General features: G+C 46.4%; 1 protein-coding gene across 3 annotated transcripts in view; it reads left to right on the top strand.

Annotated features, from left to right (window-relative positions):
- The window catches only part of MSANTD3 (Myb/SANT DNA binding domain containing 3), a 30,570-nt gene that overhangs the window by 3,107 nt on the left and 8,536 nt on the right, over positions 1 to 18,927 (top strand). For all 3 annotated transcript variants that reach the window (XM_066579234.1, XM_066579233.1, XM_066579235.1), the window contains exons 2-3: positions 3,042 to 3,468; positions 4,713 to 4,856. In XM_066579234.1, the coding sequence (XP_066435331.1) occupies positions 3,042 to 3,468; positions 4,713 to 4,856 (571 nt within the window). The remainder of the gene's footprint in view (positions 1 to 3,041; positions 3,469 to 4,712; positions 4,857 to 18,927) is intronic.

The raw sequence follows: 18,927 nt of genomic DNA on the forward strand, positions 1-18,927 counted from the left end.
TTTAAAAGAAAAAACCTGAACTGCGCATGATGGCTGCCACGGTCATCTAGGATACAGAAGAAATCAGGTATGCAGGGTCGCCGGCCGCGGTCAGAGACTGATTCCATTGCGGTCTCCCACATGCGGAATTAGGCACGGTCCCGAGATGCCGGCCAAAGGCCTAATGTCCACGGCACGCAGGATCTAAGCTTTAGATCCACAGCGGGTGCACTGTGAATCGTGTTAAAAATGATCTTTTTTTTTTAATAATTGCGGGTGGTTGCGGATTCTGTGTTTTTTCCACACTGGTGTACGCGGATTTGAATTGCGGATTCCGCGCGGAAATAAAATGAAAAAAGAAACCAAACCCCTTCCAAGCCTTTTCCCCACCTCCCTAATTACTTCTAACCTTCAGATCCGCAAAGGCATTTAAATGTATTTGCGGATCACTGCGGATGCGCGACTCCCATAGACTTCAATGGAGCAAGATCCGCGCAGAATCCGCAATGAAAATGGAGCATGCTGCGATTTTAAATCTGCGCGGATAGTAAGTAAATACCATAAAATCAAATCCGCGGACCTAAAACCAATCGCAGTAGCTCCATTCATTTCTATGGGCGGCGAATCCACGTGGATTTCCACAGCTCAAATCCACACGGATTCCGCAAATAAAATCCGCCCGTGGACATTGGGCCTAAGGCCGGCTTCACACGGGCAGATTCCTATTGCGGAATCTGCGTCCAGTGTCCATGCAGAGTATCCACAGCAAAGCATCGGCATTGAACAGCAGGTAAGTTATATTTTTTGCTCCCACTCGCAGATACGAATTGCGTATTCCGTGAGGAGAGGAAGAATCGCCGCATGCTCTATTTTGCTGTGGGGGGTTGAAAACTTTTCGACTACAGCTGTATTTAAGGGCTCCTTCACACGGGCGCTGCGCTTCTCGGTCGGCCACACCACGGCTGCAGTGCTTCTAAAAATCGCATGAGCGAGAGGCAGCGGTGACCAGGTTACGGCTGCGTCTCCCTTTGATGCACCCGTTCACACGGCCCTCGTGCGGCGAGTATATGGAAAAAGTGTTCTAAGGCTTCTGACTGGTAGTGTACCTGTAGGCCACCTGCACACGGCCGAGCCGGATTCCACATGCGTGTTCCCTCAGCGGATTCCATCGCTGCCCGCGACCCTCCATACCTGTGTTTTTCTCTTCTTTTTGTGTACTGCGGATGGTCGCCGCTGTCGGACATATGCAGTACAGATTTTTTTTCCAAATGTTTATTTTCCCCACGCCATTCCTAGGCAATGACGTGGAATCTGCGACCTATCCGACCTGGGCCGCGGGTCAGATGGCTTCTGTTAACTTCAATGGAAGCCATCCTCGCAGAATTCACGCAAAAATCTGCAATTGATTTCTGCTTGTGTGCAGGAAGAATCGATTTGCCATTGCATGCCATGGACGGTATTTGCTGTGGATCTGCGGTCCCGACTCCCGCCGCGGTTTCCACAGCAGAAATCCACCCGTGTGCAGGCGGCTTAAGTGCTCTAATAGCCTTTCTATACTGCTGTACGATCATCCGTACAACGCAGCCGTATTACACAGATAAAAATGGCGCATGTTGTAAAAATCGGGTTGGTTTTGGTGGTTGAATACATTGGGGTCCCGTCTTTCTGTGTGATAAATGTGCTAACAAGCCGGCCGGCTCAGTGTTGGCCTGATATCCCCCGAGGACACCAGGGAGCTGGCCAAACATGTTTTAGCACAGTTTGCTTGGCTATGTTTTGCCTCCGCCATGACTGCTCCTCACTGATTGCCTTTGATACTGAGGAGGGAGTTGGAGTCTTCCACTCGGTCATAGGGAGCTTAGGGCTGTATTTCACCTGCATTTGGGTGCATCACCTGATGATCTTTTCCCTTTTTTGTATATATGTCCCTTTTGCCCCTGATTGTGATCACATATTTCAAGCAGTTTCCTATACTGAGGGCGCCTTCACACTGGCGAGAAAATCGGGCGATGTGACAGCGCATGGTTATGAAACCAATGAATATCAATGGTTTCATTATGATTTGCGATGTTTTCACTCCTGCGATGAAAAAAAAATCACAGCTTGTCCATTGTTTTTGCGATATCGTCCATTGTTACCAATGGGGCCGGCGGCAGCAGCACCAGCCCCATTGAAAGCAATGGGAGGACATTGCGATCCTCTGCTGCAGCTGTCACAGTGGCAGGGGATTCCTTCCTCCCCGCAGGGAGTTCCCTCATCACTGAACACTGCCGCTGCTGTCACAGTGTTCAGTGATGAGGGGACTCCCCACGGGGATGAAGGAATCCCCCGCCACAGCAGCGGCAAAAGATTACGATGTTCTCCCATTGTAAGCAATGGGATGAAGGGAACCCCCACAGGGATGTGAGGCTGTTTTCACATGAAGACACCTCACATCCAGGGGGTTTTAGAAGGTTTGCGTTTCACGGCCCGTCATCGCTCCCGCCAGTGTGCAGGAGCCCTCAGAGGGAGTTTGAGTCTTCCACTCCTGTTCCTGGGAAATAGAGCAAAGTTATACTCTCATAAGGGGCATTTACCTAATATTGAGGCAGCCTACAATATGGATTCAAATGAATTTAAATGTACATCTATTAAAGGTTATATTGTAGGTGACTTGGTATAGGGGTTAATGCCTTTGGCACTTGTATTCACTTTAAGTCATGATGTAAAGATCGCACAATAATGTCACAATCCACACGTAGAATGATGGAATTCTTATTTTTTATTTTTTTTAAAGTTAAAGGGTTATTCCAGGCAGCGATGATTGTCAGCGCCAAGATACAGCGGGCGAGGAGTGGAAGCCGCTGCTCCGACTCCTGTATAGTGGTCGACACTTGTAACTGCAGGTGGAGCTCTCATTGATTTCAGCGAGAGCTGTGCCTACAATTACAGGCGCTGGCCACTACTCAGGGACAGTGTCCTCTGCTCCGACCCCAGTATATTCCAGCACTGCCTAGAAAACCCTTTAAGACTGAAAATAGACATATAATACTGAAATTACATATTTTTATTCTCTCTTTAAGATGTCTGTAGTACCGTGGAAAATGCAAAATAACGAAGTGTTGAAACCAGCCAAGTACTTTTCTGAACTGGAGAAGAACGTCCTCTTGGCCCTGGTAGAGAAATATAAATATGTACTGGAGTGTAAGAAAAGTGACGCTCGGACTATTGCTCTGAAGCAGCGCACGTGGCAAGCGTTGGCCCACGAGTACAACTCACAGCCTAGCGTGTCTCTGAGGGACTTCAAACAACTCAAAAAATGCTGGGAGAATATCAAAGCACGGACCAGAAAGATAATGGCCCACGAAAGAAGAGAAAAAGTCATGCGGTGCGGACTGGCTTCTAACAGCCTAAAAGAGAAGGTAGCAAGTATGATTCCAGAGCAGATCTACTATGTCCAGACTCCATCCGAGGAGGAATCTCAGTACAATCATGACTCTTCCAATCCAGGTGAGGCCTTCTAAGAGTACCTGAAGGAAGGACTTGTATATATTAACTGCGGTATCGGTGGGGTATGTAAAAGACTCGGGTACTTGGTGACACTTAGATGGTCTCTGTGCTACAGAGAATACTTGTATGAGGTCCGTGGCATCTCATGTACTAACAGACGCCACTAGAACGTCTCTTAAAGATCACCTTCCCGTGTGATCACTTAGAAGTCCTGTCAATAGTGGGCCGGGAAGCAAGTAATGTTTTTGGTCCTAATGCAAAGTCCTAAAATATGTATGAAGGATAAGAGGGGTTCTCCAGGACTTAAAGGGGTGCGGAATTGTGCTAGGAACCGGCCATCAATGTTTAAGTCCCAAAGGAGTCCTTTCACGACCACAAAAGGAAAGCTTCCATTTCAAATGTAGTGGACTTTTAGCTGGAATTTCAACGTGGCAAATCGACCTGCGGCCGCTAATCCCGGTATCAGCCAACCTTGTGGACGAGATTTCTGAGAAATCTCGTCCACACGAGACGGCGACTCCGTCGTGGCAAAGCCGGCATAGCGGTGCGGATTCGTCGGCCGCAACATGTCCATTCTTTTTTTTCTTTCCGCTGTGGAAAGGGAGCGCCGGCCGCGATGAAAAAGCGTCCGACCAAGCCACTCCAAAACCCGCGGCTAAGTGCTGCGGGTTTTGAAGCAGCGCTTTCCTGGGGGAAATCTTGCGGTTTTTCGCTGCGGCTAAACCGCGAGCTTTCCGTCGGGAATACACCATGTGGGAATCCAGCCTTATGCTTTTTGTTTGCTTTGTTTATTTTTATTTATTTTTTGCAAGTTTGAGCCTTTTTTGTTAAAGGGGGGGGTGGCTTAAAGTTGGGCGTTCACTTTATAGCTTGTGCTAATAGTATTTGTAACTATGGCTCTTAACGAAGTTGACCACATAGCCTTTAGGCTGCTCTCACACGAGCGTCTTACCACACGCTTATCTCCCGCGTGGGGGAGCATGTAGCAGTTCGCATTGCTCCTTGCCGACAAATCCTCATACACTACCTTGGCATGTATGTGGGTGCAGTAAGCACCAAGATTGTGAGGCATTGTTGAAAGTAAATGTAAAGTAGTGCGCAGTAAAACCCGCCCGTGTAGTATGCGGTAAAAGCCGCTCGTGTGAGAGCCCTCAGTATAATGTCGCTGATCCTCCTTGTACATTTCTGCAAGCTTCTAGATGTAATTATTGACCCTGATAGTAATCTTTTTGTACGATTTTTAGACATGGACTGCAAGAAGGTTAACCTCCTGGATCTGGAGCTTCTTATTGATGAACAGGGAAAAATCCAGACCAAACCATATAACAAAGTACCTGAGACGGACTCCTTGTGCGGGGAGGGCTCTCCATCCAGTTCGGTAGAAAAAGGTACAGTAATATGAGGACCTGCTTACGTTTTTATAACCATCACAAATTTTGTTTTGTGGTTTCTCAGAATCAAAGACCTTTCCACCAGGAGCCTCCAAGGCTGCGATCAGAACTTACTGATGCGATCTGTAATTCTTCCATATTATAGATGTATACAAGTGCGCTCGTCTGAAAGCGGTCTTGCCCTGCGCATTCCCTTTCTTGGGTCCACTCCTGGCTAAAAGAACTGCTTAACTGCCTCCATATACAGAGCTTAGTCGCCCAAACCCTTCGACTTCGTTGTTATAGGGGGGGGCGGCTCAACTTTCCCCAACAGATGACATTGGGGGGAAAGAAGGATTGAATTTCAGATCGGGGATGTTGAACTTCAACGACCATCCTTTTGTTGCAGGAGAGATGAGTTGTCAGTGATGTCTGGCGGCAGCTTGACTCCCTAAGCACCCAAACTTTCGGCTGAGCTGGATGTTGATGTGTTTGGGACAACCTACATTACCAACCCTGTCCACTGTAATGTGGATGGAGCTGTCCGCTTCCAGGTCTGTTCACACTGACAGCGGGTCGGATAACCGCTTACCACTTCCAATCCACTATTGATGACCTATCTTTACGATGAGTCATCAAAAATTAAGACCCAGACAATCTATGTAAGGCCCCAATAGACATTAGAACGACAGTCATCCAAATCTATGGATTTCAACAGGACTGGCCAACCTTCATGTGTTCCTTCATACAATGTGGCACATTGGATTTCAATGCCGATCCCTTTGTTCACCCCCCCCCCCCCCTCCTCCTTCCACCAGAGACAGAGATGTCTGGCTGCTGCTTTTCCCACCAATGTAGAACACAGGAACAATGGGCCAAAGCACACAATGTGTATAAAGGAGTAGGGTGAAATGGCCAAATTAGTGTTTGGCTTTCAGGTCTTAAAGGTGTATGGGTGCCCTATGTCACCTGAGCACGTATGTGCTTTCAATGACGGGAGGGAAATAAGTCGTTAGCAGATGCCTCCAGTGCGGCTCATCTCACTTGAAGACAAAATATATTAAAAGCAAACGTTGCAGACCCTTCTTGTCTCCGGCATCTGCTGTTGTTAGACACAGACCACCCTCATGCACATTAGGTAGTCATCCAATCCCCCCCCCCCCCCCCAAATCATAGGTTACTAATAATAAGGCCTGTTTCACATGAATATATTCAGAATGCAGACTATAAATGTATGATGGAGCAGAAGCATCCGTATTCCATTACGATTCGCCTTCATCCTTGCCTTGTATGGGGGAAACAGATCCATACTTAAGCGCTCTCCATAGACCTCAGCGAGCATTTTCCATCTGCAAATCGTATGAAGGTCTGGCATGCCGCGCTTGTAGACTGCGTGTATAGTATATACGCCCCTGTAAATAGACTCTTACACGAGTGTCTTTCATCGGTATTCTGTATTTCTCTGTCCATAATATGCAGCTAATGTTATCCTTGGGGTGAAAGTTAGGTAGACCACTCTAAGTAAAAGAGTGCCTTGAAGTGCGTCAAACTTAAGAGATGCATGCCTCTTTATAAACTCTGCACACGTCTGGCCAGTCCATGCGCCAGAATGGGAAATCTACTCCGGCTACGAGCTGACGTTGGATTTTCATTATAATTTAACCCTTCCCAATCCACTGTCTGACTTCTTCCAACATTCTGATTGAAAGCTGTTCAGCTCCAATGTCGGAAGATATCCGGTAGGGTATTCTTACTGTGTATTACTGGCAGCTTTCTTGTCGGGGCCAGTAATACTGATTTCATACTATGTGCCCCCCCTCATGTTCTCTGTGGGCTTCCGGGTGCCAGCACTCCCCGGCTTAGTAGTAATGATGACCCCCCCCCCCCCCCCTCTTCCACAGTGGTCTCAGGGGGGGGGGGGGGGGTAATACTATTACTACTGTAGCTGATGTAGGGAACACTAAATGATTACCAGCCGGAGAGCTGCAGCACCCCGGCTGGTAATCACCTTCTTGTTGACCAAACATCACGAAAGCGGGACAAATGGCTGTCCCAGTGGAAAGTGGGACACAGGATCCCAAAGCGGGACTGTCCCTTCTAAATTGGGATGTCTGGTCACCTTAGAATAGATACATTTGGATGGAATACTGATGAAAAATAGGCTTTTGTCAAAGTAGCCTAACAGTTTACTTCATGGAGTCCACGTTGAGGTGGATCACTGCATTTCCATGCACACAAACTGTGTAGATTAACCCCTTCAAGATCAAGCCTGTTTGCGCCTTAATGACTGGGGCAAATTTTGGAAATCTGATATGTGTCACTTTAACCCCTCAGTGACGGAGCTTTTTTCCATTTTTGTTTTTTCCTCCCCCCCCCCTTTTAAAAAAAATCGTAACGCCTTTATTTATACATCGACGTCGCTGTATGAGGGCTTGTTTTTTGCGGGACGAGTTTTATTTTTGATTGGTGCTATTTAATGTACCATATAATGTACTGAAAAACTTTTAAACAATTCTAAGTGGAGAGAAATTGGAAAAAAATGACATTCCGCCATCTTTCGGTGCATTCTGTTTCTACGGCGCAAAAACTGCAACAAAAATGACATGATAACTTTATTCTATGGATCAGTAGGATTGCTACGATACCAAACTTGTATCTTATTTTTTTTTTCTTTTTTGCTGTACTACGTTGTATTTATTTATTTTTTTAAAGATATTAAATTTTTTAAAATTATTTTCTGCACACAATAACTCTTTATTTTTTTGGCGACATAGTTATGTGAGGGCTCATTTAGTGCGGTATGTCCTGACGTTTCCGTTGCTACCATTTTTGTATACAAATGACTTTTTGATTGCTTTTTATTACATTTTTTCTTGGAGACAGGGTAACCAAAAAAGTGCATTTCTGGGGTTCTTTATTTTTTTTTCCGGACGTCGTTCACCATGTGGGGTAAATAATGCATTTCTTTGCTAGATCAGATTTTTATGGACGCAGTGATACCAAATACATATTTTTGCTTTATTATTTAGATTCTTTTATTGCAAATATGGCAAAAGGGTTTTTTTTTTTTTTTTTTTTTTATAATTTAGTAAAACTATGTTGTGTGTTTTTTTTGTTTTTTTTTTTTGTTTTTTTTTAACACTTTCTTTCAGTCCCCAGGGAGGACCACAACCAGCGATGCTTTGATCGCTCCTGCAGTATGACGTAATGCTATAGCATTACGTCATACTGCTTTTTGACAGGCAGTCTATCAAGCCACCCCACAGGGCTTGATAGGCAGTCTTCTAAGGCAGCCTTGGGGCCTTTCAGAAGGCCTCCGGCTGCCATGACACCTGTCAGTGGCCTTTAAAGGGTTAATAGCTGCGATCGGCCGATTGCAGCTATTGCCCGCAGGTGTCAGCTGTAGTAAACAGCTGACGCCCACGCTGTATTGGTGGAGATAGTGGCGCTATCTCCCTCCATACACGTCCTGCAATGGCAGAACGTAAAAACACTATTGGGCCGTCACTAAGGGGTTAACAGAGAATAAGTCTGTAAAAGGTTTTACATATCTAAGCAATCTGGATATCGTTTTTTCATCACATATCGCCCTTTATTTAGGTGATAAAAGCAGACTGATAGAATTTGCATATATTTATTAAAAACTCCAACATTGAAGAAAATTTTTAAAGACTAGTGTGTGTTTTTTTTTTTGTTTTTGTTTTTTGTTTACTGCAGTGTCTCAAATACGTACATTTATATTGTACTAATTATTTTTGATCCATATCATTCGGGGGCACAGCTGAAGATCGTGGGTATAGCTACTGCTACTACGAGGCAGACCCTAAACAGAAAAAGTGTTAGTTCCTCTAACTAGCTATACCCCTCCAGCAGGCACCAAGCTAATCAGTTTTAGCTTAGTGTGCATAGGAAGCAGACCCATTCCTATCACCAGTCTTCAGCTACGATTGGATTTAAGGAATACAAGGAGACAGAACTCTCCTGGTTACCCCATCTAGGAGGGCAAACAGAACGGCATTAACCGTTCTCTTGTCTGCCCTGTCCTCAGTAAAAAAAAAAGAGGCTCGTTCAAGCTCTAACCTGAACGTGACCCACCAGCCATAGTGTGTCCCCCCCCCCCCCCCCCCTTTTTTTTTTTTTTTTAACAGGCACTCCTTACCTTCTTAAAGGCAGGTAAGTGCAAGGAGGGATACTGCTAGAACTGGGGAGGCCATGTCCTTTGTTCTCAAGGAGTAATATCCTGGAAATGGTAAAAATGACTGCTCTGTCAGACCAGTTCTGGACATGAAGTTGAATCGGTATGTGATGGTCCATCACTTCCTCATGGAGTCGCTGCAATTGGTCATTGTATCCATGGAACCGAAGTAGTTCCTGTCATGCATCGACATCAAGGATGCCCATCTTCATGTGTCGAGCGCATCTGCGTTTTTTGTTTTTTTTCTGTTTCACTGTTCGGTCCAAGCACTACCAGTTCACGGCGCTTCCATTTTGATTGGCCATGCCCCCCCACCCCCCAAGTCTTTACAAAGGCTCTGGCCTCAGGAATGGCTCTCCTCCACTTCAAAGGGATAGTAGCCATACCTTATCTAGACTACATCATGCTAAAGGTCCCGACATGTTTAGCCAACCTGGAGAGTCTCCACATCACTTAGGACAGACTGTCCAGGTTCGAGTGGCTCATCAACCATCCCAAGTCCTCCCTTGCACTGTCGCAACATCTGGAATTCCTGGGACTCTGCTTCGAAATGGTTCCAGTGGCAGAAATGCTCTCTGCAAACCCAGCATCCAGTGATCATTCTTCACAGTATGAAAGTGCTGGGACTGATGATCTCCTCCTTCGAGGTGATTCCATTCAGTCAATTTCACACTCTGCCTCTCCAGTAGACCATTCTCTTGAAGTGGGATAAATCTGTGGACTCTCTTGATCGAAAGATCTGAATACTTCTGAAAACATAGCACTCCCTTTGTTGGTGGCTAGATTCTCCACAAATCTAATTGGGGCGCTCGTTTCTGACCCTTCAGTGGCAGATATTCAGCACAGATGCCAGTCGGGAGGGGGGAGAGGGTGTTACTCTGTGAAATCTGGAGGCGCAAGGCACTTGGACCAAACAGAAAGCTTGACTGCCGATAAATGTGGTGGAATTTTCGGGCCATTCTCCTGTCGTTTCATCATTTCACACCACAGTTGATGAGTCGCCCAGTTTAGCTTAAAAAAAATGACAAACTGATGGTCGTTATGTAAATCATCAATGCTGAACCCCATTGCACGAGAAGCAGCAAAGATCTTGACCTGGGTTGAAGATCATCTTTCAGTGCTCTGAGTGGTCCACATATCAGGAGTAGGCAATTGGATAGCCGGCTTCCTCAGCAGGGAAACTGTCAATCCGGGAGAATGGGAGCTACATCTTGAAGTCTTTTGTGCACTTTATCGAAAGTGGGGCCAGCCAGACGTCTATCTGAAGGTGCCCACAATCAATCGTAAGCTGACAATCTTTTGGCCAGATCTCAGGATTCCCAAGCTTGAGCGGTGGATGCACTAGTAATTCCGTGGACAGCGTTCCGGTTTCTGTACGCCCCTCCACCCTTCCCTTTCCACTTATCGTTTGACTTCTCAAGAAGGTAAAGATGGAAGGTCTACCATTGATTCTCATTGCTCCAGATTAGCCCCGACTGGTGTGATATGCAAATTTTATCGATCTCCTTATAGACTCTCTATTGCATCTCCCTCTTCGAGAGGATGTTCTCTTACAAGATCCCTCTTCCACCCGAAATTAAACGTGCATCATTTAACAGCATGGCTGTTGAAGCTGTGGTCTCGAGAGGATGGAGATTTACGAAACCTATCATTCAAACCATGATGAAGTGTAGGAAACCATCCTCCTCTAGGGTTTACCACCGAGTTTGAAACAGTTTCTTTCTATGGTACGAGCAACACCACTTTCACCCTAAGCGGTTTTCTTTATCTCAGCTCCTGACGGTCGGGATTTGGGCTTGAGCCTTAGTTCCTTTTTAAAAAGACAAATATCCGCACTATCCATACTTTTCCAACACCCACCAGCCTCATAGTTGGCCGTGCGTACATCCCTACAAGGGGTCACTCACGCCGCTCCTCCACACCATTCTCCAATACTACCTTGGGACCTTAATCTTCCCTTACTGGATCCGATCAGTGGTGGTAGAGGCCTACCGTTCCAAGGGCAAAACACCTCCATTCTGCGTTACAGTGCCTTCTACTTGGGCAGTGGGGGCTTCATGGATATCATGGTACATAACAGTGCTTCCATTATTTAAGTGTGTAAGGCTGCTACATGGACCTATTTGCACATTTTTTTCTTAATTTCACTGAGTGCATACTTTTGCATCAATGAACAACCCTCGCTCGAAGAGTTTTACAGACAGATATAAACTAACTGCATGCGTTCTTTACTTTTCACGCCCCCGAGGGACTGCTCTAAAACGTCGAACAGTTTTCAGCGGCGTCTCCCAGTGCTACGGACGAGAAAACAAGATTTTGTACTTTCTGTAACATCTCTTTCTCGTCTTGGGATGTTGGACTGTTCTTTTTGCAGTTGCATATGATGTTACTCCGAGTTACAGTGGTAAAAAAAAATTTGTAATGTTATTGACTGTTTTCGTATCCTCCTTGACTGCTCTTACTGCTTGCATACAAACTAATTAGCTTGGTGCCTGCAGGAGTAGTACAGCAAGCAAGAGGAGCTAACACTTTCTGTTTAGTGTCTGCCTCCTAGTGGCAGTAGCTATACCTATGGTCTTGAGCTGTGTCCTCCAATGAATGAGACAAAGATATTTTATGGTAAGTACACTCATTGTCAAAAAAATCCCTCCCCTAAGGCCGGCTTCCCACAGCCGTGACGGGCTCTGCCGTCCAGAGACCCCAATACTTTCCTCCGGATCCGGCATCTTCCGTCCCGCATGACGCTTCAGCGCGCATGCGCAATAGAGCGCGTGATGCGCCGCAGAGTCATGTGACGTGCCGGCCGAGTCATATGACACGCTCACAGCATCACATGACGCACTGGGCGGGGAAGCCTTTTCACGCTATCTTCCGCTGTGATACAGCGGAAGATAGCGTGACGGACGGCTTCCATTGACTGCAATGGAAGCCGTCCGCGTGTACACCAGTGGAAAATAGAGCATGCCGCGGGTGAGATCGGGTGATTTCACGGTGCGGAATTCCGCGATGGAATTCCGCACCATGAGCATTGAGCTACCTAATAGCTGCGGGCAACGCGGCGGATTTTCGCTGCGTATTACGTGGCGGAAATCCGTCCGTGGGAAGGAGCCCTAAAAGTAGTTGACAGGACAGAATAAAACTTTCTCTGTGTGATTGTAACATTGATATAAGTTATCAGTCATCAGTTATGTGTATTTGATGGCTGCAGGCATGAATGGGTTAATGTCTGGTCCTGTCTGGAAAATGTATCGTTTTGTGTGTCTAAATGTTGTGTTTGAAGAAAAGAGTCTGGGAAAGTCCGTCAGTCAGTTGAGTGGAGGTGAGAGACGCCGAGAGGTTGTTTGCTGTTCCCTCTTGGGCCTATCCTTCTCGAGCAACTCCCCACCATAGCTAGACCTTAGGAGTGCATGTGCCCGAACCTAGAGAAGCCGCGCAAGAACTGCGTGTGTTCATAGAGAGTAAAGGAGCCGCCGGAGAGCAAGAGAGACAGTGAGTGAGTGGCAGGAGAGAGAGAAAAAGAGATACCGGGAGAGTTAATGCCTACAGATAACTGGGACTGTAGAGATACAAATACTTCGTGAATCCTCCCTGCATCACCACTGTAAGAATTGTTCGATTGTTATCATTTATACATGTTTGAGTAAACAGACCAGTCTGAATGTTCCCGGCTCTTGTGCAGAAAAGATCCTCTGTCTGCGTGGACTACTTTAGTGAACGTGGCATCACGAGTGACAACTGCACTTAAGGTAACCCCCGTTTACTATATGCAAGCACCCCTAGCTAGTTGCAAGGAGGCGTTCCTTAGCTTCCCTACGGGAAGGAGATGGTAGAGCCCCGTGACAAGGTTAACATCTCTATCCCCGTCTCCTCAACTGAGGGCCTGCTCCTCAGACGTTGAATGTGCAGACATGGAGGCTCTAATACGCTGTTGAGCTGCCTCTAGCTTGGATACAAGCTGTGATACGGGTGGACATGAAGGCATTCAGGTTTTGTATGGTATCCTGCGGCATGTCACTTCACATTTGCTGTAACGCATAGACTGGTACAGTTGGAAGGGACCTCCAGGGTCATCAGGTCCGACCCCCTGCTCAGTGCAGGATTCACTAAATCATCCCAGACAGATTTTTGTCCAGCCTTTGTTTGAACACTTCCATTGAAGGAGAACTCACCACCTCCTGTGGTAACCTGTTCCACTCATTGATCACCATCACTGTCAAAGTTTTTTCTAATATCTAATTTGTGTCTCCTCGCTTTCAGTTTCATCCCATTGCTTCTAGTCTTTCCTTGTGCAGATGAAAATAGGGCTGATCCCTCTGCACTGTGACAGCCCTTCAGATATTTGTAGACTGCTATTAAGTATCTTCTCAGCCTTCTTTTTTGCAAGCTAAACATTCCCAGATCCTTTAACCGTTCCTCATAGGACATGATTGGCAGACCGCTCACCATCTTGGGAACTCTTCTCTGAACTTGCTCCAGGTTGTCTGTCTTTTTTTTTTTTTTTTTTTAACTGGGGTGCCCAGAACTGGACCCAGTATTCCAGAGGAGGTCTGACTAAGGAAGAGTAGAGGGGGATAATGACTTCACGTGATCTACACACTCTGCTTCAGAATTGTGTTTGCCTTTTTGGCTGCTGCATCACATTGTTGACTCATGTTCAGTCTATAATCTATTAGTATACCCAAGTCTTTTTCACATGTGCTGCTGCTTAGCTCAATTCCTCACATTCTGTATGTGCTTTCTTCATTTTTCTTACCCAGATGTAGGACTTTGCATTTCTTCTTGTTAAATACCATTCTGTTATTCGCCGCCCACTGTGCAAGCTTTTCTAGATCTTTTTGAATACTCTCTCTTTTCTCTAGTGTTAGCTATCCCTCCTAGCTTTGGGTCGTCGGCAAATTTGATCAGTTTCCTATCAATTCCCCTCTCCAGATCATTTATAAAAATGTTGAACAACACTGGGCCTAGGACAGAGCCTTGTGGTACCCCACTTGATACATTCTTCCACTTGGATGTGCAGCCATTTGCGACCACTCTTTGAGTACAATCACTCAGCCAGTTGTAAATCCACCTAACAGTTGCCTTCTCAATCCTATGTTTGGTCATTTTTTTTCAATAGGTATGGTGTGAGATACTTTGTCAAATGCTTTACTAAGGTCAAGATATACTATATCCACTACATTTTCCTGATCAACCCAGTCAGTGATTCTGTCATAGAAGGAAATTAGATTAGTCTGGCATGACTTGTTTGTTACAAACCCCTGCTGGCTCTGGTTAATTACTCTATTTTCATCCAAGTACTTGCATAGATGCTGTTTAATAATTTGTTCAAAGATCTTTCCCGGTATAAAAGTCAGGCTCACAGGTCTGTAGTTTCTTGGATCCACCTTTTTCCCTTTTTTTTTTGAAGATGGGGACAGCATTTGCCCTTTTTCCAATCTTCTGGGACTTCTTCTGTTCTCCAGGAATTTTCAAAGATTATGGCAAGTGATTCAGCAATTACCTCCGCTGCTTCCTTTAGTATCCTAGGATGTTATTCATCGGGACCTTGAGACTTGAATTAATTTAAGTTAGCTATGTGTTCCCTCACCATTTTTCTGCTTATAGATTGCCTGCATTCTTTTATTCCCCCAATAGAACAGGGAAGATCAGTTGATGTTCCATCTACTTTCTGAGAGAAAACCGATACAAAATAGGAATTTAAAAGTTCGGCCTTCTCAACCTCATTCTTAACCAATTCTTCATTTTCATCTTGTAAGCATCCTATAGCATCTTTGACTTTTCTTTTGCTTTTGACATACCCCTCCCCCAAATCCTTTTTTATTACTTTTAGCAGTTTCTGCAGACCGCATTATGTTCTTCTTTAGATATCCCCCCTCTTTTCACTTGATAAAGCTGTTTTTTTCTTCATTTTAACTGAGCCTCTAGATCATGTAAACTCTTAGTTGGCATCCCAGGTGGTCCCATTCTTGTTCTATTGGTGATAAATCTGGCGACTGGGCAGCCACAGAACTGTGGCAATTTTGTGGAGGCTTCCTGTAACACCCATTTATGTATGGCCAAGCATTATCCTGTTGAAAAATGCTTCTTGGAAGCCGCCATGAGAGGAACACGTGGCTAAAGGATGTCCTGAACGTATCGCAGAGCTGTCATTGTCCCTTGTACCACTACTAGGTGACCGACTGTCGTTTGCGATGCCCCCCCCCCCCCCCAGACCATCACACCAGCAGGGGGCAGTGTGCCGCTCCATAACAAAGGCAGGATTGAGGCACTCACCCTGAGGTCTCCAGACAGGAATACACCTGTCGTCGGTGCCCAAACTAAACTTGGATTTGCCACAATACCACTGCAAACAGAGTCAATAGTGGGTGTCAATGGTAGTGCGTGTAATGGGCGCCATAAGACCAAATGTCCTTCAGCCAAACATCTGGAAATGGTGCAGACAGACACAGGGGTGTAATGATGAGGCTCCCTGTCCCTGGATGGCAGACAAAACAGTTGGAGGTGCTTGTCGGACGATCAGACGGTCCTCTTTACTGGTGGTCTGTAGGGGGCGTCCTGAGCCCAGTTGCCTTGTGTGCTTTCACACATACACTGGTCCCATCACCTTCTAACTGTCCGTTCAGAAGGGCCGCTGGGGGGACAATTCATCGATACGACAATCCAGTCTCTCCCATCCCAATAATGCGCCCCTCTTAGACTCTGGTAACGGGTTGAAATCTCTTCTCTGTGTCCTAGAGGCGTCTAGTGGTCAACAAGCTCTACACAAGTGGAAGAAGGGGTCACTACACATAAGCAGCCTCCGAGAGCCTCTTATAGGCCGGGGGGGGGGGGAGGGAGACACCATTTTTAGGGCCTCGGGTGACAAGACCGTCCATGTAATCACCACAACTCCTCTACATATCTGCTTAAGGTGGTGGGTTTGTTTTGTTTTTTTGACAATCAGTTTCTTCTACTTGTTTTAATTTTATTTTGAAAGCACATTTGAAAAATTTTGCATGTTTTAGAGCAATTTAGGAGACTTACTAATTTAACATTAATGTTTAAAATTCTGATCTACGTGGTTTTTCATTTTCATTCAGTTTATAATTTTCAATTTATAGAAATGTTATTGATGATTAAATTGGTTGAATAACTAATTGGTGTAATAAAGCCATGTAAGGGTATGTTCACATGTATCGGAATTGGTTCGGATTTTGACGTTGCCCCACAACAGACTTCATCCCTACATTTGCAAGAGTGAAATTGGCTCTGGATCCACTTCAAAAACTGTGTCAAAACCCCTGTAGCTAGTGTGGATCTCGCAGACCTGCAGCGCCATATATGCCATGGATCTTTGTGTGGATCTGCACCAAAACCCACTCTGTGAACGTACCTTTATATATTTATCTTATTTCTGGATAAATCATTGAAAATGAATGCTCCGCTATACAATCGCCTGTACTAACTAAGCGGTATACGTGATTGTAATAGAAGGGGTTAATGTCTGGTGTTTTATACGCTATGCTTTCCTTCTCTGTTCTGATATTGCACTGACAGGACAGCGGAGCAGAGACGGCGAGAGACGCGCAGATACAGCGCTGACGTGTCACGAAAGCTCCTTCCTAAGGATGGCTTCACACGAACGCTAAATACACACAGAAAGAGAACCCATTGATCTCAATGGGTTAATTCTCATCACTTTTTTTTTTTTTTTCGTGTAGGGGAAAAAAACAAAAAAACACAGCATTCTCTATTTTTGTGTGCACCAAAGGTCCCCTTAGAAGTCTATGGAAGATGCGCAATTGCAGCCTCAATACCCTAAGGGCTCATGTCCACGGGCAAAATATGATTTAAGATCCGCAGCGGATCTCCCGCATGCGGATCCGCATCCCATAGGGATGCATTGACCACCCGCGGGTAGATAAATACCCGCGGATCGTCAATAAAAGGGATTTAAAAAAAAATGGAGCATGGAAAAATCCGGACCATGCTCCATTTTCGTGCGGGTCTCCCGCGGGGACGGCTCCCGCGGGCTTCTATTGAAGCCTATGGAAGCCGTCCGGATCCGCGGGAGACCTAAAATAGGAATTTAAAGTATTTACCATCCGGCGCGGGCGGGGAAGGTCAGCTGTTCCTCACGGCCGCATCTTCCTTGCTTCGGCTCGGCGGATGTGCCCGGCGCATGCGCGCGGCACGTCGGCGACGTGCCGGCGACGTGCCGCCGGCGTCAGGAATTCATCCGCCGGCCGAAAATGAAGATCCGGCCGTGAGGAACAGCTGATCTTCTCCGCCCGCGCCGGATGGTAAATACTTTTAAATTCTTATTTTCGGCGCTCATGTCCGCGGGGCAGGAGGGACCCGCTGCAGATTCTACATGGAGAATCTGCAGCGGATCTGATTTTCCCCGTGGACATGAGGCCTAAGTCAGTGATGGCAAACCTTTTTAGAGACTGAGTGCCCAAACTGCAACCCAAAACCCACTTATTTATCGCAAAGTGACAATGTCCCCCTCCCCCCCCAAGCGGTTCTCCCAGCAGTCATAATTCCTTTCCCACCCTCAGCGGTCCCCCAGCAGTCATAATGCATTCCCCCCCCCACAGCGGTTCCCCCAGCAGCCATAATGCTTCCGCCCCCCCCCCTCCAGCGGTTCTCCCAGCAGTCGTAATGCCCCCCCCCCCCCAGCAATACTCCTAGCAGTCATAATGCTCGCCCCCAGCCCCACATACTTACCCCTCCTCCTCGTTGTAGCACCGTTCCTCTTCTGCCTGATCTCCTCCCCCTGCACTTGCAGAACCAAATAGGAGACGTCGGGGGAGGAGGATCCCAGCTGCTTACTGATAGCAGGGCTGAGTGAATGTCGGCAGGGGAGCCGCAGCCCCTGCAGGCATTCACTAATGTGGTGAGTGGCCGATGGTGACGCGTGCTAGCAGGGAGGGCGCCGCGTGCCATCTCTGGCACGTGTGCCATAGGTTCGCCACCACTGCCCTTAGTCATTCCAAGGGAAAAAGAGCATATCTTTAACCCCATTAGGCTAAAAAGACTTTAAAATTTTGGCGGGGGTGTGTCCTGCGCTCCTGTGAACTGGCCCTGCAAGCACAAAAAGTACAGTAATCGTAAAAGCGCATCGTTCACGGCGCAAATGCACTTGCGCAAGCATATACACTCGTGTGAAACCGCCCTTAGTCAAACTTTTTCTGGCTAGCGCTGTGATTGCTTGTCACTGATGTCATTGGGACCTGAACCAATCTGGTCCAGATGACTGCACCTGAATAGGTTGTAACAGCCTGTTTTGGGGTATTTTACTAGCTGTGGGGAGCCGCAATTGCCGACTGACAGCAGAACTTAAATTTACGTTCGCTGCTGCCTGGGCTCTGTGTAGCAGCGAAGTAAATTTATAGTGGTTAGTCAAGTGTTGAAAGGGTTGGCCATTTTGCGATTAAAGGAGTTGCCTAGTTGTAAATTACTGATGGCTTATCTGCAGGATAGGTCGCCAGAAATAAATTGACAGGGGTCTCCCCACCTGGGACAACTGCGGTCAGTTTTTTTTTTTTTTTTTTTTGCTCGGTCGCTGTGCTCCTATAATCAGCAGATTTCTGCAGGAAGCAGACAGCTCTGTTATCACTGCAGTGGCTTGGCTTGGTATTGCCAGCCAAGTTTCACTGTAATGATAGCTGGACCTGCAATACCAAGCCTGGCCACTGCAGTAAAAATGGAGCTGTCTGCAGATAGTGAGCCATCTTGTGGACAGATCAGCAGTCAGGACAAAGGATGAGGCCTTGGTTTCACAAATTCACTGCAATTGAGCACTGCATAAATAAAAAGTTCATTAGGAAGTTTTTTCCAAAGCATTAATTGTAAAGTGGCCAACCCCTTTAAGCAGATAATCACGTGATACTACCTTGCTTGGGCCTTGCT

Source organism: Eleutherodactylus coqui, chromosome 9, assembly GCF_035609145.1.
Source record: "Eleutherodactylus coqui strain aEleCoq1 chromosome 9, aEleCoq1.hap1, whole genome shotgun sequence".
Lineage (NCBI taxonomy): Eukaryota > Metazoa > Chordata > Amphibia > Anura > Eleutherodactylidae > Eleutherodactylus > Eleutherodactylus coqui.